Source organism: Pleurodeles waltl, chromosome 1_2 (assembly GCF_031143425.1).
Source record: "Pleurodeles waltl isolate 20211129_DDA chromosome 1_2, aPleWal1.hap1.20221129, whole genome shotgun sequence".
Classification (NCBI taxonomy): domain Eukaryota; kingdom Metazoa; phylum Chordata; class Amphibia; order Caudata; family Salamandridae; genus Pleurodeles; species Pleurodeles waltl.
The window spans coordinates 468647716-468670533 of NC_090437.1; the positions used below are offsets into that span (position 1 = coordinate 468647716).

At 41.1% G+C, this 22818-nt stretch overlaps 1 protein-coding gene across 2 annotated transcripts in view; it reads right to left on the reverse strand.

Moving 5' to 3' along the window:
• The window catches only part of SVEP1 (sushi, von Willebrand factor type A, EGF and pentraxin domain containing 1), an 881565-nt gene that overhangs the window by 469434 nt on the left and 389313 nt on the right, over nt 1-22818 (reverse strand). For both annotated transcript variants that reach the window (XM_069240886.1, XM_069240895.1), the window contains exons 12-15: nt 15406-15600; nt 13046-13167; nt 5179-5287; nt 671-862 (exon numbers count right to left, since the gene is read on the reverse strand). In XM_069240886.1, the coding sequence (XP_069096987.1) occupies nt 671-862; nt 5179-5287; nt 13046-13167; nt 15406-15600 (618 nt within the window). The remainder of the gene's footprint in view (nt 1-670; nt 863-5178; nt 5288-13045; nt 13168-15405; nt 15601-22818) is intronic.

The following is a 22818-nucleotide window of genomic DNA, read 5'->3' on the forward strand; positions in this document are numbered from 1 at the left end:
GGCGATGACCTGAACAGTACACAGGGGCCCATTGTAAACAATGGAGTGCCCCCTTTTAAAGCCTGCTCTGAGCAGGGGTTAAAAGTGACAAAATAAATGACACAAATAAATCTCACTGAGTTCTTTGCGCTATATTTTCAGCCCCCCTTATGGGGGATCACCCCCTTTGCAAACATTATGCCTGGCGCAGGCGTAATGTAGCGCAGAGGGTTACAAATGCATGCATTGCTCCACTTAGTAAAGAATTTGCAGGGAAAAAGCCACCGTAGCATAATAAAAAATGACGCTAAGGCAGTGTAAAGTGGTGTTAGGCACTCCTAAATCAGGGTTTTAAGGTTTTATGTATGTGGACCTCATCTGCAATGTGTTAAATGCCCCTATCATCTTGTAAATTTGACATATTTCTATACATTTTTGTTTTAACATTCTTTAACTTGTTTGTATTTATTCAGAAAATAAACCCCTTACTTTTCAATTAGCATCACTTGTCTGGTACATGGGTGACATATTATGCATCGGACTACATCCGCACAACTGCACATCCACACTAGATGTATCTGAGTGTATCTGATAACATAACAACATAACAATTTGACATGAAAAGGTACATCTATCAGTCTCTAATCCAGACTCAACAATACGGACTTTGATACTAATATTTTTATCTTACCAGTAATGTTGAAAATCAGTTTGATCTTTTGGTCTGTGTTAGGAGTAGAAATTCGCCTGTGTCGCTTGACTCGTAAGGGTGCGGTCTTTGGGGCACTTTCCAGATGCTTTTGTATTTGTTCTTCTTGTATCGTGTCGAGGAAATCATCATAGGTGTAATCCACCCGGTCCAATGTTCCCCATCCTCCTGGGCCTTGCAATTGTTGCAAACAAACAGAAAAATAATTGAAATACAAGATTAATTGTCATATGAACAAGATCTGATGCATGTAGTTTTCTGAATTACACAAAGTGTTATGATGTACAAATATGAATGAATTGAATGTAGATGTTATTTATTAAATCAGCATCTACTCTAGAGAATAAGGTGTCATAAAACAAGACTTTCCGTTTCTTCAATGGTGTAAATCACCACAACCTGGTTCATTCAGACAACTCACTAAGTATCTATTTTACTTGTACTATTTTGAACATGTGGAAGGAAAGGCATACTTTTACATAGAATTTGTTCAAGCTCATTTTGAGTTGAATGGATGCAAACATGCACTGGAGAAGACAGGCCTGCAGCATGCACAAAATGGCACAAAAATAAAAATAAAGGAGAGGCCCAGCAACCAGTGGTGTTTGCCACTCAACTGAGGAGGAGGGGAGTTGGTGGGGGGAGATGGGAGAATACATTTTTAAAAAAAAGCTTACCTTTGGGGAGACTTGTTTGTCTCCCCTCCGTCCTCGTCCTCTTCCTTCCTGTCTCACACAGCCTCCCAGCCAATCATGACACTGACAGCAGTGTTGTGATTGGTCTGAGCGGCCTGCTTTGCCACTCAGACTGCGAATGGGAGCCTTGGGAGCCTCGACTTGGCTGTGCAATACAGCAGAGTAGAGAACATGCAAAGTGCGCATGACTGTTTGGCCGGCCGAACATGGCCGGCCAAAGCACCATGTGCACTTTTAGCAGCAAAAGCCCTTCTCTGGCCACCTCCCTCTAGCCTTGCCCCACCCCTTACCCCCAGGAAAAATAAAGAGAAAATAACATCATGTTATTATCATTTTATTTTTCCTTTCCCCACAATCCAGTGGGATGACACTCCTCTCTTTTAGTGGCGGAGCGGCCCCTGCCAGCAACCCAGGCACATCTTCTCTGGCACTGAAGAAAGCTCCTTTTCAGGTGGCTGTGCATAGTTGATCAGGCAAAATGCCATTACTCACAGTATAAAATATTCAATGGCTCAAGAGGGCTGACTCATTACCCCACACTGTAGGGTATGGCGGGCAGAACTAAGATGTGAATGACAGCTCAATAGACCAAAGAAACAAAAGGGATGACTGGAAACCCTGGTGAAACAGATAAGCTTCTTTAGGGCAGATCAAAGAGTGGACACAATATTTTTGCATGTTTTTTTTGTGGTGCTCAGATTTAGACTCATTTCAATTGTGCTCACTACAATTTTTTACACAAGCGTATCATGAACTGTTAGCTTGAGGTATCAGTGAGCTGAAAAGGAAATACTTAATGAAATATGCTAAACAGGCACAAAACATTTGCACGCATGAATCCCCATTTTAGTCAGCTGTGAAAACCTAGCAATCACATTGCATAAACATTATTTGACTGGGGAGTTCTTGTTGTGTCACGCTTTTCCATTGGGCTTTAAATCAAAACCTTAGTAGCCTGAAACCAAAAGCCTAAAGTCTCATCTCCATACCGCATCCAAATCTGACTTATAAAATGCTTATATATTATGCCACTATTGGGATTTGAAAATATGCAACTTGCATTGGATATCATTTGTTCACTACTATAATAGGAAATGTACAGTGGATTTTAAATTAGTGGTTAGTCTAATTTTGATGAATTAAGTCACATCTCAATTATAATAACGAACTTACTTCATTCAATGATACTAGTGCACCAAATATTTTGTCCACCATACTTTCAAAGTATATCATCAAATTGAGAAAGTGACAAGATGCTTGCTTCAGTTTTAATAACCTTGATTATAAAGTTGTGTGTCTTTCATTTGTAGTTGGGTGCAGGACCTCATTCACTACTGGCCATATCTTCTCCAATCCTGATCACTTTACCCATTATTTTTAGACAACTGGCAATGAAAGAAGGAAGAGGATCAAGGTAAGGAGAAGATGAAAGGATCTGAAGAGATGAAACAGTAGTGAAAGACTAACAGGCGACACGATAGGAGATGTTGTGTTACCTTACAATTCCAGATTGCATTTTGTGGCGGATGTCCTAGCTAATGTAGGCACAGTCCGGCTGTAGTCAGCTAATGATGCCATGATTGTTAGACTATTTCAGGTTTGGCATTTGCTCAGTAAAGGCAGAGAGCTGGATATGTTTTTTCATTTGGAAGACTGTCTTACACAGTGGATAAGAGTAAGAGGTCAAAGGAGCAGGACTAGGCACCAATATTTAATGCACTGAAATCATATTCTGTAGGACCTGTCAGTCTATCGGGATAAGTTGGTGATCCGGGGCAGAGGTGAACTTTTCCATACTTTCACTATTGTTGATTAGTTATGGTTATTACTGAAGGAAGTTTTCTTAGGATCCCCTACTGTTGCTACAGCTTATTAAGATCTCTGTGATATGTTGTGATATGTCATCTCTTTCGGTTCTGAATATCTCCTTTTAAAGTGATAAAGTTGGATGTGAAAGTATAACACGAATACACAGCAGATCCTGTTGCATGTTTGTAAAGTATATTGTCATAGGAATAAGCGAAAATTGGCTACAAAGCATGTGTCCACAAGACTAAATGAGACAAATATTGCAGTTTGCATTAGCACCTTTTTGATCCTACAGTTTTTATTTCCCTGCATAGAAATGTACAGTGTTTTAAATGCACTCCTCCAGAATTGTGCCTGATCTATAAGACAGCTTAGTGTGTTTTAGTACTTACTGCAGAGTTATGTGTAGGTCCGGCAGATAAATGGTCCACATTCTGTCATGTTAACTCACTCTTAAAATGGCAGCAGTAAAAATTAAATACTTTAGTGATGGGAATGGCTTTTCAAAGGAGGAAGATGGCATACAGAAGCACACATAAGAATTACTTGAAGTGTTTGACCTTGCTAGCAAAGAAGAATTTGTATGTGGTGTCTTCATTTTGTGCATGTTTACTATATTTCTGGGGTGAGGAAACAGTGAGTTGGTAGTGAATGTGCCTAATGAAAACAAGGCACTGAAAACTGTATCCAATACAAGGCTGAAAATGCCCAAGGAATGCCAGATTGTTTGAAACAGCAGGTGTAGGGAGATGGGGGAGGATTTAAGAGAACATTCAAATTTTCTGTAGGCATGCATATACATTTTCATCTGGCAAGACTGGAGGATCAGGAAAGAATGAGCTGAGTCACTGAGGTTTGTCGGTTAAGGCAGGAGGTTACAGCCTGCAAGAATGAGGGGGAAGTGGGTATGTACTAGCAGGTGGTGGGCAGAGAGCAGCGAGGTCAGGACAACAGATGGGGCAGGGCTAATGAGGATTATATTGAGGAATCCCTAGACAATAAGGCGTTTGGAGATGGGACTGTTAAGCAGGTGGTCACGTTCTTGAAACACAAGTTCCTAATCATGGTGAATATTGCAGAAGGGCACAATTAAAGTAGAAGCCAGAGTATGTTATCATAAAGAGGGGTATTGTTGCGAAGAGGCTAGGAAGAGATTGAGAGGGATTTGTTTTTCCTTACCGTGTTACTTTCTTCAGATCACAAGATATATGTGTGTTTCATCCCAACATTTAATTTTCAGTCATTCATGCATCATTTGTTAAGTTTAAGTCTAAAATGAAAGCTATATCTTGTTATTTTACGGAACCCTCCATGCTTTTCCTCGCTATGGCTGATGCTCCCACATAGTTCCCCATGTCATCCTATGTTATCAGTATGATAACATGTACGCAATGCTAGGATTTATTATTCATTTTCTGATCCACAGACGTTCAAAGTGTTTATCCACTTCTTTGCATAAGGCCGAGGCTGTGCTGCCAAAAACAGAACACATAATGTATTTGAAATGTTGATTTAGGTGATGGACACCTATACGAGAAATTAGCTTAAATACCACAGTACTTTAATGACAACAAAAGCAGTGGTAATTTGATTTAACTTAGTTTTAGAGTTAAATTTAGGTGTACGTTCTAGTTTTAGAGTTAAATTTAGGTGTGCGTTCTACAGATTATTCATTTTTAAAGGGAATTAAATATTGTTATGTGTAGGGTGTGTAAAATTGCTTTAATCCCCACTGCCTATTAATCGTAGTTCTCGTAAAAAGTGAACATTTCGGATGGCAAGCAATGTCACCGCTTTTCATTCAGTTATAAGGAGAGGCTGTCCAAGATATGCGCTAGTCCGACATTTGCACTCTAACCAAGTATTAGTGAGAGGAATTAAGTGACTAGCATACGTGTAAGAACAGGAAAAGTGAGACTCTTATTTGCGTTCTTCTTTAACATCATATGTTAGTCTACTGTGATGTTCACTAAAGTAATAAATTACCAATTGCAAAGCCATTTTCATAATCATAATTATATTCCAGGCACTGCTTCTGTGACAAATCTTCAAGTCTGCAATCAATGTCATCAACATCATTGCAAAACGTAGGAACCTGTAAACATAAAGGCATCAATATTAGACCCATGTAAAGTAAATTATCCTAGCATACATTTATATTTAATTAGAAATAACTTTAAAAACAAATACAAGCTGAAAAAGAGACAGATCTACAATTGGGTACACTCTTACTGCTGTTACCCATAAAGAGGCATATGAAAAATATTTATTTTGTTTCATCTTGATTGAGAGTTTGGTAAATGGTGTCCTTATCATGGCACATCATTTCCAACCTATCCACATTGTAACCTTTTGCTGATAGGAAACAAGGTTCTGTTTAAAAAGTTCTAAGAAGGAAATCAAGTTATCATTTCCCCTTACCACCACCACACCCAGCAAGACTGGTTGACATGGTGAAGTTGAAGGGGATGCTTTACTTTGTAGCTCAGACTTCTGCCTTTGGGTCCGGATGATTGCATCAACAAGATGTTGTGTCTTGACATTGAGGAGAACTCCACTCAAAACCAAAATGATCTGCAAGGACACTAGTCCATGACTGCACATGTTCACATGTTTGGTTTTAATACCATATGAAGCATCGAGGTTAGTGTCTGCCCTTCTTTTTGTCCACTAAAACTTCAGCTTATCTGATCCAGGCTTCTTTCACCCCCGTGTTAATAAACACAAGTGTGAACATAGTTCACTGCTACTGCTCAATGAGGCATGGCAACCACTAAAGACGACATACTAGAATTAGCAGGTTCTTATTGCCATTGGGTCTCTCCTTAGCACTCCTTTACCTATATTTGCTCCTTCTCTTTAACAGCCATCTTACGTTCAGATGCTGTCACACCTCTCCACCAACTGAACCCTGCAGAGCAATATCGTATAAGTGACAGTGCTCTTGACATCAATTCAGGATTCTCCCGCTTTGTCCTCCTGCCTGTGAGTCCCTTCACTGGCTTCCTTGTTGACTATCTCTACTGCACATAGCTCTGCTCTGGCCCTAAACATAGAGCATCCTACTAACCCTCTTATTATCTCTGATTCACACTACAAGGCTGATACACCAACAGTATTATTTGGTCACCATACCACTTCCAGGGCCCCACTGTGGGTGTCACACTTGCCCGCTTCTTGCAGAAATGCTGGATGGCAGCATTTGTGCCACCTACCGCTGAGATCCTGCTGATCACCTCTAGGCTTTTCAAACTCAATGACCATCTTGATAGCCAGATGCTCAGCAGTGGCTCATGAATCCTCAACTATTTTTAAATGCCAATAATTGTCCATGGTATCCACTATCAAGGAAAACATAAATAATGATGGTGGGTATCTTTATATGGTGGCATCCATCGAAACAACTCTGAGAAAACATATACAAACTAATTACTTCAAACTTAGCAGCAATTTTTCATTGATGTGCCCCTATTTAAAGTTACTGAGAATCATTATGGTGAATTAAACAGATAGGACTACTACACTTGATGAGCATCTAGGAATGGGGGACCACATGCAAAATAAACAAGAATTTGCAATGCAACGGGTCTCGCACTTCTCCGAGTTAGAGCTATTAGCAGTTGTAAACGCCCAACTGGACTTTTCTTGTCTCATTAAATGGAAAAAAGAGCGTAATTGTGCTGCTACAGTCCACTCGTAGTGAAACATATTGGCAAAAGTACAATTATCTACGTAACCGGTAAAAGTGCAATTAACTATGTAACAGGGTCGATGTCATGCAAAGTGCTTGACTTCTGTCAAGCGAGATCGCGCTGCGAAAAAAGAGAAAAAGTAGTCCACAAACCAGATGGAAAACAGCAAGCCTCCTATGTTTTCAGTACTTGGTTGCTGCGCTCCAGGAGGGCTAATCACCGGAAAAGGCATGATGTATGCATGCTTTCCACTAATGAAAGCAAGCAGATTTTAAAAGGCAAGCCCACGAACCAATGAAAGACACTGACGTGACATGGACGGGGCTCCGAGCCCTTTTCTAACTACTACAGCATCTCACAAGCGATACGCAGGTGCAAGTGCATGCTAGCGCAGGCTCGACCCCTAGAAGGAAGCTAAATAAACTACAAACAAATGTTGTTAAGACTACTCTGCAACCTTGTTCAGGTCATTTACACGTACCAACAATTGGACACAGTGAACACTTTAGAATGTAGAAATTGCAGTTGCAAATAATATAGAAGAATAACACCAAATATGCCATTATAGTATCCATGGCTGTCTGATTATCAAGCCCACAAATAGGACTAGTATCTGTAGGAAAGTACCATCTTTCTTGGCATGGTTATCCCTATTTTCTTCCTGTTGTCAGTGTGTTTGACTGTGTTCACTGAGATCCTGCTAACCAGGACCCCAGTGATTATGCTCTCTCCCTTCAAACTTGGTTACTTGTACCATTTACACCCCACATTTGGTGTACTGGTGCCCCCATGCAATTCCCTAGTATATGGTACCCAGGTAACCAGGGCATTGGGGTACCAGGGCATCCCCAGGGGCTGCAGCATGTATAATGCCCTCCATGGGGAGCCCACACAAAGTATAGCTACAGGCCTGCCATTGCAGCCTGCGTAAAAGGGTGCATACTCCCTTTTCACTACAGGTCATTGCCTCAGGTCACTGCAAGTCACCCCTATGGCAGGCCCTCGTAGCCCAGAGGACAGGGTGCAAGTGCCTGTGTATGAGGGCACCCCTGCACTAGCAGAAGTGCCCCCACAAACTCCAGTTCAATTTTCCTGGACTTCGTGAGTGCTGGGATATCATTTTATGCGTGCACTAGATATGTCCAGCTACAAAATGGTAACTCTGAAGTATGATTCTATGACTCTGAGGGCTCCTTAGAGGACCCCCAGCATTGCTCCTACCAGCCTTCTGGAGGTTTCCGGGCAGCCCACCTTTAGACAGGTTTCTGTCCTCCTGCTGCTTGAACAGCTCAAGCCTAGGAAGGCAGAACAAAGGATGTCCCTCTCCCTTTGTAACTAGGTGTTACATGGCTTGGGAGGGGTAGCCTCCCCAAGCCACTGGTATGCTTTGAAGGGCACATATGGTGTTCTCCACACATAAACAGGTCTACATCAATTCAGGAACCCCCAGTCCCTGGTATGACGCGAATCTGGACAATGGAAAGGGGAGTGACCACTCGTCTATCCATCGCCACACCAGGAGCGGTGCCATAGCTCCTCCAGAGGTTCCCTGGGTTCTGCCATCTTGAATCCAAGGTTGGCAGGTACCTCTGTGAGCATTTGAGTGGCCAGGTCAGGCAGGTGATGTCAGAGCCCCCGCCTGATAGGTGGTCACCTGGCTAGGTGAACAATTCCCCTTTCAGGGCTATTTAGGGTCTCTCTTTTGGGTGAGACCTCAGATTTGGCTTGCAAGATTCCAGCAGGACTCCTCTGCAACCTCTACTTCAACTTCTAGCCACTGGAATCGCGACTGGACCCTCCATGAACTGACAATCTGCATCCATGATGAAGACTCTGCTTGAAACATTGGTTCTACAGCTCATTCCAGCTTCTGCAACATTTCCTCGGCTGTGCATCCTCTGAGAACAGCAAGTCTTCAGGCTGCATGAGAAGGAAGGAGGAATCTCCCTTGAAGTGAAGGAGTCACTCTCCTGCATCCGCAGGCACAAACTGCAATGACGACCAGCTGCATGGATCTCCTCTCAACCAGATCTGCGTTGATCCTGCATCATGGGTCGTGGTCCAGAGTAGTTCTCTTGGTCCTCTCTGCGAGCTGACCAACTTTGGTGGAGGTAAGCCCTTGCCTTTCCACGCAGAACAGTACCTCCATGCACCACGTCTCTTGCAGCTAGCAAGTCTTGCTGGTATCTCTTCCGAGGAATCTTCAGGTTCTGCATTGCCCCAGCCCCCAACACTCTGTCCTGTGATGCACAGCTCTCTGCGTAATTCTTCTGTGGCGTGGGATCCTTCTTCAGTTGTGCTGCATGGGCTCTACTGTAACTCTTGGTTCCTCATCCAGTGGGTCTCCTATGAGGGATGCCTTTTCTTCTGTGGACTCTCTGTTCCCTTTGGACTCCCTCCATAGGCTCAGTCCTCCTGGACCTTGCCGGTCAGCCGGCAACTCCACCTTTGCTTCACCCGACTTCTGCCTTTGACAAGGCTTGTTGATGGCTTTTCTACCCCACTGAATGACTGCAATCATCCATCTGGCAAGGGATGTCGACTGCATCCTTCAGGAACTTTTCACCTACTCCATGACTGCATTCCTGACCGTCTTCGTTCTACCGTCGACCAACTCCTACAACCACAGTTGGGTGGGTGGTGGCTCCTGCCCCCACTAGACTCTTCTGTGACTTCTGGACTTGGTCCCCTTGTTCCACAGGTCTTTCTCTTCAGGAATCCATTGCTGGTTTCTTGCAGTCTTGTCTGGGTTTTGTACTTTCTTCATTTTCTTCCTTTGGGGTGGTTTAGGGAAAATCCAGTAACTTACTCCTTTTTTCCTGGTTGCTAGGGGGAACTGGGGTACTTACCTTTGGGGTTTCCTAGTATCCCCAGCTTCCCTCTACACATTCTACTTACCTACGTGGGGGTCCTGCATTCGCATTCTATTTTTTTAATATATGGTTTGGGCTCCCCCAGGGTCACTTTTGTCTATTTGCATTTGCACTGTTTTCTATCACTTCTTATACCTATTACTGATTACTAGTGTACATATCTAGTGTGTTACTTACCTCCTATTGGGGGTTTGCCTCTCTAATACTTTTTGGTAATTTTGTCACTAAAATAAAGTACCTTTATTTTTGTAACACTGAGGGCCTCATTACAACTTCAGCGGTCCTTTCAGGCAAAAGACCGCCAGTAATGGAGGTCTTTTGCCTGCCATATTAAGAGTTTTCACCTGCCAGCCCAGCAGAAAACTCACCACAACATTTCCACCGGCTCATAATCGATGTTGTGGTGCGTTGGGTGTGACAGCACCCTTCGCGCATTTCACTGTCCGCAATTCGGGCAGTTAAATGTGTGACTGGGCTGTCCATGGGGGCCCCTGCACTGCCCATGCCAAGTACATGGGCAGTGCAGGGGCCCCCATGGGGCCCCCGACACCCTCTTTCCACCAGCCTTTGCATGGTAGTGAGACCGCCATGCAAAGGCTGGCGGAAAGGGGACTTGTAATCCCAGGGCAGCGCTACCTGCAGTGCTACCCTTGCAGATTGTGACCGCTGAGACCGCCAGACTGTCGACAGGCTGCAACCTGGTGGTGCTAGCAGTCGGGCCGTGGCCCATCTGCCATGGTCAAAATAGAGCGGTCGGACTGCCCTGTCTGAGGCGGTTGGACCACCCTGTCTGAGGCAGTCCGACCACCAGTGCGAGTGTGGCGGTCTTGAGACCGCCACACTCGTAATGAGGGTCTGAGTGTTTTCTTTCATGTGTGTAAGTGCTGTGTGACTACAGTGGTATTGCATCAGCTTTGCATGTCTCCTAGATAAGCCTTGGCTGCTCATCCACAGCTACCTCTAGAGAGCCTGGCTTGTAGACACTACCTACATTACACTAATAGGGGATACTGGGACCTGGTATAAGGTGTAAGAACCTTAGGTACCCACCACACACCAGGCCAGCTTCCTACAGTATCTCAATCTGATGATGATAATTAATATACAAATAGAATTTGTAATTAAATAAACTGCTAAATTTACAAAAAATTAAATAGAAAATGGATTTCAATAATTCAAAAGAATCACCATATAAACAAATGTGAAAAACTAAAATTTACAAAAAATATTATATTCATACAAAAGAAATCATTCCATATAATGTATGTATGCTTTGTCAACATCCATCCCTAGCCCCTTGGAGTCATGTTGAGAAGAAATGACTCAAAGAAATTACATCTATTCTTAACAGGCACTAGGCAATCTCATAGAATGTAGTGTGTCATGAAGAAGCTGTGGAACTTTGATAATTTTCGACCTAAAAAGATTAATGGTATGTGCTATTGTCTGTGGGGAAAAAATAGAATTTGCTCTGACATGAAAGCCTTGTGTTCTCCTTTCAGTCTCAGTAGTCATCAGCATACTACCTGTCCTCGAGAAACAGTACAACATAATTCCAAAAGGCCTGATCTTGACTTAGTTGAAATCAACTGCTGTATAGGCCACTATTCCATCAACATTACGTCAGTGTTAGTCAGAAAGAAGTTGTACGACTATTCTTAATTCTTACTTGCAGACCTGTTTAAATACAATAATGAACAACGGAAATGAAATAATTTATCTCAATGCAGAAATATTCCGTTAGGGCAAGGCCTTCTCTGACCTCTCTAAATTGACAGTTATAACCAGAATTGTCACGGCTTGTTACACATGACCATCCCTATTCCCATCCCCCTCTAGTCCTGTGCATTACTGGTTACCACTTTGACCTCTTGCACAGGGCACTGCCACTCAGGATTGTCATCATGCTGCCCAGGATTGTAGCTGTCATACAAGTGCTTTCCAGTTACTAATGCACCATTACTAGCACAGTCAATCCTGTTCCCATGCCGGCAGCCCGAAAACCATGACCATAAAGCCTATCTACACACATACACAGTGGAATATGTGGGAGGCTACTTAAGGATTCGGGTATCTGGTATTCTAGAGCCAGTTCTATACAAGGAGTGGTTATTGTCAGACCATGGAAGCCCAAAATATGAAAAGAATTACTTGATTATGCCGTTCAGAACAATCCATCCATTGGTGCCTACAGTGTGCCAATAATTACCACAACTCTACCTGAGCCAACATTGTACCCTTGGTGGTCACAGGCCAACATCTCACACAGACACACTTGTGACACATATGACTTTGCAGAAACACACACATAACATACACACACATGCTCATATGCTCACAGACAAACACACACACACATACACCAGCAATCCAGAGTCGTTTTTTAGACTTGCCCTTCTGTAAAGCTGTGCATTATGGGTCCATCAGCTTTGCTCGTTCAGGTTCTGCTCTTCAAGGTCCCAGTTTCTGCTCATGAAAGGCACTTTGCACATACGTACAGTGTGATTGACAGCACAGTGTCTGTAATAAAGCCAGTCACCATGAATGCTCCAGTACATGGATATTGACTCTATTACAGGCCCTGCACTGGCAATCACAAGCTATGTCATTTACATCAGTGCGCTGACAAACAGTGCTGCTGGAGAGGAGTTGTTCTTCCTTTTTTGCCACATCTTTCCATCGGAGTACTTATGTATCACAACTCTAACAGACACAAACATTACATGGCTGATAGATCAACCATCCATGGACATCCAACACATCAGTCATGTACGGTTATTTTCTCCTGTCACTCCATGCAACTTTGAACATTTCAGACCATTGCAGCGACAAGGAAAAGGCTACTGCTATTCTCCATGCAGAGTTTCTGCCGTAGCAAAAGAGTATATGCCCAAATACGATATTAAATAAAGCCTAAATCTGACTTTTTTGGTGTAACATGAATATAATAAATTATTTTGACATCAGCATTGGCACAGGCAGTAGGCCCAACTTACATAGTCAGAGTTAAATATTTGTGGTATACTATATGCATCTCAGATTTATAGACAACACATTGCTTAGCAGCAAACGTCAACCATGTATTAATATATGTTATGGGTAGTTTGTACAAATTCAACAGTATTTTATGGATTTAGTATTGTACCATATGTAGTTTTTCCAGTGTATGAAAGCATTTCGTTTTCACTAGACGAAAAATGATTTAGGGGATTTTATTAATCTGCCCCCGTATGCCAAATAACTTAAGTTAGGGGTTTGGAACTTTTAAGAGAGCAGTTCTTAACATACCATTTTGCCAAGAGAACTTTGAAAAGCGTCAGCAAAGTTTTTCAGGAGGTTGGTGTCATCACATTTAGTTGCCTTATAAAGCATCTCATAGGACTTGTATCCATGATTTGCAAAGCGTTTTACTGGGAAAAAAACGAGAAATAAGAATGTGTTGGTTATGTACAGAGTATTGATTTACTTTTAATGTTCTCTGCCACGCACAGGATGCACACATAAAATGTCGAATAAAGCAAGAGAAAGAAACCCCCCCTTTAAGAAACATTTCAGCACTTGTATTCGGTAGATCCCATCGGTAACAAATTGAGTAGACCTGGTATAACCATCTCAGTTATATTTTTTAAATGCATATTTTGCGTGGATTGTACTGATATATGCTATATCATGCACGTATTTATAGCTTGCTAGTTGCAGAAAGGGATTCAAGTGCTTGGGATTGGGGCCAGATGGGTATGGTGCTGTCTAAAAAAACCTTGCATAGATTAGGTGGTGTTTGCTTTTATAAACATCTTCAATCCATAGCTTTCTTGCATGTGTCAGCTTTTCAGTACTATATCTATGGTCTATGTGTGAACAATCCCAATACACATATAATGCTTTCACAGCTGCATGCTGCAGACTGAGGTCACAGTATCTTTTGCTTCAGTTACCGGGATTTCTGAGCTCACATTGTGGTGTTATGGACTACCAGCTCGCAACTGCAATTGGAGTGTTTAATGGTGCTGAACCCATTGTGCTGTTTTTCTACACTCAGTGGCGTGCACTGATATTATACCTGGCCTATAATGACTGGAATCTTCTCTACCGGCTTTACCAGCCATTGCACTTACACATTTTGCATCCCAGCATGTGTGCAGAGGTTTGGCAATCAATGGGATTTGATCGAGTTATGCAAATACTCCTGATCAGGAATACAAGCTATATATCTATTGATATGCGTTTCCCTTTGCAAGTGAAAACTCCCTACCGACCCTCATAATGCCAGTGCCAAGTGATCTTTCCGCAGACCTCTGTTTATTTACACTAGTCCTCTCTCACCTCAAGGAAACAATACTGTGCTAGAACTCACTGTCTCCCACTGATACCGTTGTCTGTTGTATCCTGCCTGCAGTTACTGATGCGTTTCTCATTCTCACCTTGTCAGAATAAATCCCTGCCCTCCATACCATTTCTTTACAACCTCACCTCCTCATCTCTGTTAATAAGTGAGATTCTCGTACAAATTATTAGATATTGTTATAAAACTACAGAATGAAACAGAATATAGTTGGGGACTGATCTTAACTTTTTGCCTCATCCTTACAGAGAATGATCAATTCAGGCTGCCTAAACACATTCACAACACACTCTAATTATGGGTGACAAAGTGTTACATTTTATCAGATGGTTGTTTTTCATACGACACAAACTTCTACAAAATTCACAACAGAAATATGTATTTCATCAAAACACAGTGCCACCATCCTGCCTGATGATGTAAAGATAATGATAAATCCATGTTCACATACGTGACATTATCATGGAAGAGGTATTACATCAACAAATATGCTGTGTGTTAAGACTACAGCTGTCGACCATGTATGCATTTGTTGAACTATTATACACGGATGCGTGAACACCCGCAAGTCGAAATGGCTGTGAAACTGCACACACAGGCATTGCAATGGCAGGCCTGAAACATGGGTAAGGGGCTACCTACGTGAGTGGCACAACCAGTGCTGCAGCCCACTAGTAGCATTTAATTAACAGGGATGGGCACATCCCTGTGCCCATTTACAGACCTGGGCACATGTAGTGTACTGTACTAGGGACTTACAAGTAAATTAAATGTGTCAATTGGGTACGGGCCAATGTTACCATGTTTTATGGAGAGAGCACATGCAATTTAGCATTGGTTAGCAGTGGTAAAGTGCCCAGAGTCCTAAAGCCAACAAAACAAGGTGAGAAAATGAGGAGGAGGAAGGCAAAAGGTTTAGGCTGACCCTTCAGAGAGGGCAATTTTCCAGCACTGAGTTTCCGCAAGAAGTGCAGAGACTCCACAGTCGTAAGGATATTACTCACAAAATTAATTTGTGAATTGCAAAAACATTTAAACTTACACAAAGGTGTTAGTTTACCTTTGTGAATCAAGCCCTGAGTATGTGAGTCTAGAAATGTGTTCGACTCTGTCACAATATGAGTTCAAAACTGCAGTCTTTTCTTGTATATACTGACGAATTTCTGGTTAACAATTTGAACTTAATAACCTAATATCAATTCAGAATATTCCCTGCTGAAACTATCCCAGAATTATAATATTTGTGAAAACGTTGCCGAAGCCATGACAATTATTTAAATTTGAATCTGTTGGATGGTAAACTCACCGGAGCAGTCTGTCCAGTCGGCAGGATGAGGCGGGGTCCAGACCCCATCTTCGTGGGCACAGTAGTAATTTTCTACAGACCCTTCGGTGACTGTATAACCCGCAGAACACACCAGGGTACAGTTTGTGCTGGTTTTATCCTTCGTGCACACAAACTCTCCATTGTCAGGGGTGAAGGGAGTCTCACAAGGAGAACCTGCATTAAAACGTTCAATGTTTAATAGAAAATACAGAAACAAAGAATGGCACTGCTAGGCCGGTCCGTTAGGAAACGATGAGTTTGGTAGTTCAACTGTCACACTACAAAAGCTTTCAGTGAACACATAAACGTCAACAAAGGCAAACTGTAACATAGATTAACAGTAAAACATATTTGTCAACTGACAGGGTTAACACGATTTAGTTCCAGACAGGCCATGTGAATAACAATAAATCACTCAGTGACACACCATAAAATAAACCATTTCAGCTCTCCACCAAAATATCACTGCTCTTCCGCCAGAGATCAGATTATGCACAGTTCACGGATTGGAGAAGCAAAAAACAGCAGACTTTGACCAGTGTTAAAACATAAAGATCGTTGGTCAGAGCAAAGCCTTGATTTGCAAAAGGTGGTCGATGCAAATTATACTTTTGGACTGTTGGATCTGTGCAAGGTAACCCTTATTGTTGGTGTTATTGCTTTGGATACTGCAGTTGCAGCAAAATGGGCCTCTTTACGAGAAAGGCAAGGCCTGCCACTCACGACGCTAAAACGTGCCTATTCCCATCTGTTCAGGCCTTAGGACAGTTGAGGTTTCGAGCAGATAAACAGCGTGGGAGAGCAATTCTGCACTGGTGATTCTTTGATGTTACAGGTGCTGTGGGTTTGACTGCCAGATGATCTCTGCTGCTGGTCTTATACAGCTCCATTACTGAACAAACTGAACTGCAGCTTATCCTGATGTCATTAGGCCATTTGAATTGATATACTGCTGCAAAACACTATTAAAGACCTTGAATAACCAACCTAATAATAGTTCTTAAAAATCCGAATCGTAGTAGGTGAGAATATGGCCTACCTCATACTGTTAGTGAGGTAGGTCACATAGTCCAACTCTCTAAGTCAGCTGACCACCATGTCTGTGATTGCTTTTAAACAAAGCAATCGTTTTTTGTTTTAAAATGCAGCTAGTTTTCCTTAAACTAAAAGAAGATGTGTTTAAAAAAAGTTTCACAACCATGTTTTAGGAGTAATCCTAAAAAATGTGTTTTTTCAACATTCACAAAGGAGAAGGGGTTCTTTGGGGATCCTTTCCATTTGTGAATAGGTTAGCCCCACCTTTGTGTAATCTGTAAAATATAAATGTTTTTCGGCTGAATTTCGGTCACAGAACATTGATACATACCATAAGTAATTCGTGTTTGGAAGAGATGCCATCAACACACCCCTTTCAAACACCAATTTGGCATGGTTCCTTAAACGCGTTTAACAAAATGGACTTGTTACATTTGAAAACCGTGTTTTAGTGTTTGCAAACCATCTGATGTATCAAATTTGAGGGTTTCCAAACACTAAAAACCCTTCATATGTTTGACACTAGATTATGTGGCCAGTCAGGGGTCTATTCCAAAAATAAGGGCCTAGCACAAAAAAGGAGCATCAATCCAGTGCGGCCAGACAAAACCTTATAACTTTCAGCAGGCTTGCTTCTTGCTGGGGGAGATCCCGACATGTAACTATTGCTTTGATTTGGATTTAAGATAAGCAGGGGCTAATTGGTTGAGACAGATGTAGGGCAGGCAGCCAATTTTGAACACATTTGTGCTGCCACCACAAGTCAGTGAAGTGATTTTTGGTTGATACTGAATCAGATTTTCTCAGACCAAAAATTGCATAGCTGTAGTTGGTCCATCAGGCGCACTGGAAGACCTGCATAAAGGGCATTGCCGTAGTCCTAGCAGTTATTCAGCAATGCCTTTCCAAGTATAGCTATATTGGAGAGTGAGAAGGGGAGGATTGATCTGATTTATTTCAGCTGCAGAAAGTAACTCCTGACCATTGATCTTATTTAGGGAGCCAGGGACATGCTGGTATTGAATATAAGGCCCAGGTTTGTAAATTGACTTCAGACTGTAGGGGCAGATCAAAGATAGTGAGAATACTGGTGACAGAATAAGGTGGTATGTCCTTTCAATAAAAGGCATTGGAGGTTATCCTTAATTTCATGTCATGCAAAAGGGCGTCCAGTGCTATTGTGTCATACTTTCTTGACAAGTGATGTGTAACTGAATGCTGTGTGCACAGGATTGCACGAAGACTCCTGAATTTTGAATGAGTTTAAAAAACGAACAAATGTAGTTGTTAAATAGAGTAGGTGACTGAAGGATGGATCCATGAGGTACCTGACAAACAGAGATTTTCACTTTGGAAAGGAAACTGGAAGGTTTACGTTGCTGAGTGTACTCCTGTTCAGGGGACATATATTAGGTGATGGTGGAAGGTAAAGCCCTTGAAAAGGAGGATAACTGGTGTAATAAAATGCTATAATTCATTGTGTCAAAACTGCCAACAGGTTTAGCATGACCAGAAGTCCTTGTTCCCCTCAATTCAAGAAATTCAGGCCCATATTTAAGAAAAAGTGGCGCATGAGAGCTGATGCACCACATTTTCTTCGCCCCCCTACCGACATCTAACAACACTATGGTTGCTCCTTATTTATGATACAGTGCACCATGGCAGTAGTTTGCACAATATCATCAACATTTTTTATGCTGTTGTGGCGCTTTGCTGCACTAGTGCCAAAAATCTTAACGCTAGGGTAGCAAAATGCAAGAGGCCAATAGGTTTCTATGGGAGTGTCATTTTAACATCTGCTCTGTGCAAGCGGTAAAAATGACACCATAAATGGCACAGTGACATTTCTTATATTTCACTGCGTCATTTCTGGGGACCTCCTAGTGCTGGAATTCCCCCCTTGCATATATTATGCCTGGCCCAAGTATAATGTGGGGCAAGGGTTTACAAAGTGGCACAATGCATGCATATACATTCATGTCAGTTTTGTAGTATGTTATATTTATTGAGTGTTTACTTCCATGCCACTAGGAACGGATGTTTATTTTATTTTTTATGTTTTATTAAGGTTGTCACCATGCATGGAATGTGTAGAGCAAGCAACTGTACTGGATGTTGAGACTGCTGCTTTCTGGGAAACCTTTGTATGCTTTGTTTTACAGGAATTAAAGGTGGTAAAGCTTCCTGGTGTTGCTGTTTTCCTTGGCGTGTGCGAGAGATCAAATTTTGTTAAAATATAAGTGGCATGGTAGTTAGCATATGGTGATTAATCAACCTACATTGAAAACTCTATCAGAGAAAATAACATGAGCTGTAAAATGTGCACATTTGAACTAGGGTGAATCATGTGGCCACCATTCATATTGTGCACCACGTTTTAGCAGAAGAGTTTTTCATTTATATTAAATGAAGTATTAAAATGAGTTAACATTAAATAATGTTTTATTAAATATAAATTAATAGTTGTAGCATCAAAATGAATATGAGTTAAATGCATTTATATTTAATTAATGAATCTTATTAAATCAAGTTACATTTTGTGCAGAAAAATAAATGCACTTTTAAATTAGCTCTAACATGTTATAAATGATGTTTGCAATTAAAAAAAATGTGTTTGCATATATGAATTGTAAGGTGCACAATAGGTTTAATAATGTATTAATTTATTAATGTGTATTTAGGCTTCTTAGCTTGACTAGGCCTGAAGAGATTAATTTAGCAACAGTAATGGATAACACTTGTTTATTCTGTTCACCCTGACCTGATTTCTTTTTCCTGAGGCTGTAAATATGAAGTTGAATGTTTTATTGTATTGAAGGTAAGAAACAAGTTTTAGAAACAACAATGTAGCATTACTTGTTCTAGCTGCCGAACATAACAGGACATTTGTGGTTCTCATTTAAAAAAAAAAAATAGTTTAGTTTATTGTGTCTCATGAGGAAGGATCTCAAGTAACAAATAACTAAAGAATGTAAAATTTTGTCGGAAATATGTTAAATCATTCGGTGACAACACACTTTGGCTGAGAAGATTAAGAAAAGTTGCAAACTTGGCGGCACCACCGCTTGTCATTAGATACTGAAACTGACACCCAGCGTGTGTCCACCTGAAGGACCAATCAAAAGGATTGTGCTTCTTTTAATTAGGAAGAGACTTTCAAACTGAGAGTTAGTTCTCCCCTGCCTCGGTGCTGTTTAGATCTCTGTTAGAGTCTGTCCTGATGCTGCTGTCAACTGATGCCGGAGGAAGATGACCGCCCTGCCTGACGAACTGCTCTTGATTGCTGTCCCATGAAGAGAGGTATAACTAAATGTGGTTTCTTGTTTTCGTTTTAGTTAGGTACTTATACCAGTGTATTTGTATAGAGAGATGCCCTAGTTAAATGTTGTTAAAAATTATTTTTGTCTTTTTATTTTTGTGTCCTCATGTGTTAGTCCCCTCCCACACATGCAAGTCCAAATTTGTGTTAGTGATAGGAATGGCCCGCCTTTGAAACCTGAAATCTGAAATTGAATATTAAACTGTATTTTGATGATTTATTGATGTCATCATCATCTGCTTTGAATTCTAACAATAATGTTCATATTGAGTGTTTAAAAGTATTGATGTCTGGTAGGTTAAATCTATTCAGATATTTTGGTCAGCCTTTGGTTTTCATGTATGTTGATAACGTAGTCTTGCACATCATGTATGTGACATTGATTTGGGGACAGTAATAAAGCTTTGAAACTTTATTCGGTTTGGAGTCTGATTGAGTGTTAAATTGTTAATGCTGTTTTGAATTGTTTTATGATATAATGTCATTCATTCGTGATTGACTGATTCTGACAACTACACTCTTCACCAAGTCCAAAGATCTAGTCGACCTCAAGAGGTGAGATTGTTAATGGTGTCTCACCAGCACGGGAGAAAACTCTTCCTGGACTGTTGCACGTTTGCAAGTACCAATAGAAATAAGTGACTTTTGGACTTTATATATTTCAAATCAAAGCCCACTGAGAAGAATTACCAGAGTTCCAATAGCAAAAAAACTTGTGAAATGTTGATTCCTGAAACTAGAAGAATTGCTGTGAGTTAACTTTCTCTGTTTCAGCCTAATTCCTTAATCAAACTGACATGTACAAGCAGCAAATTTGATCTTCCTGGAACGTAGCAGTTACTTTAAATACATGGTGGTGTGAGACATACCTGGCACTCAAGTATGCCCCTTAAGACCCAGTCATTAACATTCTGCATGTTTGTGCAACATTACAATTCATTCATAACATGCCATTACACAAGATTCTGTGTAGGTTAGGCTACATTAAAGCACAGCATTTGTTGAAAACAGATTCTCACCGAGAGCATTGTTCATTTATTTGGTGAAAAAAAATGCAGACCTGCCAACTCACACAGTGCCACCGCAGACCTGCCAACTCACACTGTGCCAAGTGGGTCAAACGATTTAGGCTCCCCTCACATGATCACCTGGTAAGATGCTGAAATTGCACAGTGCAGGGAAACAGAGCTGAAAACTACTGTAACAAGTGCATTTCCGTCTTGTTTTTGGAAGCAGCAGCAGCTGATGCCCATTGAAAGGTGTGAAAACATCCCAGGATATCAGTGACACCCTCAGTGACCCTTTATTTATTTGGGGAGGGTGTGGGGGCTTGGTGAGGGACTGAGCGCCTCTTAGGTAGCTCTTAGCACAAGACTCTGCCCCCTCCTAACACTGGGAAATTAATTTGTAAGTTGGCAAGTATAAACATAGTATACTGATGGATTGTATTTCCACACAGTAAGTAACATTTGTTTATTTTTCACTGCACAATTTTAACTTTGTAAAGCTGGCTTGAAGTTTAAGGATACTTATGTTGTTATTAACATTTTGTTATGGCTAATAAACAGTTCATTGTTCAATCAAATACATTTCTACAAACACCTGGCAAGCCAAGCATGAAATGTAAGCAATGGCACTGGGCTTTCTAGAATTATTTAGTAACCATAGATTGAAAGATGAATTCCATGGGAATGAAAGCAGGCTTTATCATCTAGATAACTAGAAGATGCTGGCCAGGAAGTCTTCAATGATCTACCTGGGGTAGAGGTACCCACTGGACAGCTTATACCTTGGATGAGTAGAAATAAGCAGTTACACATTTAGAAAGCCAGTTCACAGAGGATGCAAGCGTTATGCCTAAGCATCATTGTTTTTTCAAAAGGAAACAATATGGGAAGGAGAGTTTTGAAGAATACATAGCACCTTTAAGAATTTTGACAGTCAACTGTGAGTTTGGGGAGCAAATAGATACATACATAAAAGATGAAGTTGTGTTTAACTGCACATCAAAAAAGTAGTGGAAAGGCTATTTCCACGTAGACGTCCTAAACTGACAGATGTTTTGGATATTGTCAAGAGCACAGGATGGTTGACAATCTCTGCAAAGGCAATGGCTGTTGACAACATTTCCTCATCAACATCTCCATGTGCCATTAAAGACAAGGAGAAAACTGGAAAATTTTAATGGAACAATTTATCTTGTTTTAAGTGTGGGTTTAAGACACAGTTGGAGAACAATACAAATAGTCCTGCTATTGGCAGGTAGTGCAATGTATGTAAACAAATTGGACATTTTCAAATTGCACGTAGAGTAAGTAAGCAAAATGTGAGAGTGAATTTCATAGAAGACATGAAGGAGATTAGGAAAGATTTGGATATTGTAGTACATACAGGACATGGGCTTAAACCAGATCACATAAAGATTCAGCGGGCCTTTAGGATATGTACACATTGGGTCAGTTAATGTAAACATCATGGCAGAATCCAGATCTTCAATATCGATTTTGGCTGATAAAACATATGATACAAAATGGCATGGAGGTAACATTGTTCATGTCTGATATAAATCTCAAGGTGTTTGGAAATTTCAATATCATTATGCTAGGGTATTGCGATTATATTTTGGAGTGTCTTGAGCATTCCATTCATACAAAGATATATGTTGGTGGAAAAGGTAAGGATTTAGGAGGATGGCAAGATTTAAGATGTTTAGGAGTTATGTTGAAACCTGGGGAGGATAATCCAACTATTTTAGGAGAGGCACCTCTCCAATATGAATGATGTGTCTAGCACTGAAGTGACCTTGAAAAAACACAAGGCTGTGTCTGAACTCCATATCGGATGCGTCAAGTGATTTGTACATGGATTAACCTCAAACAATACACCATGCCTGTGCTTCGTAAGGTGCATCCCGTATCTTTGCTCATTAGGGAAAGGTTAAGGAAACATCTTGGAAAATTATGCATGGATGGTGTTACTGAGGTAACAGATTTCTCTAAATGAGTTTCAGCTGTGCTAATATCACTTAAACAATCAGG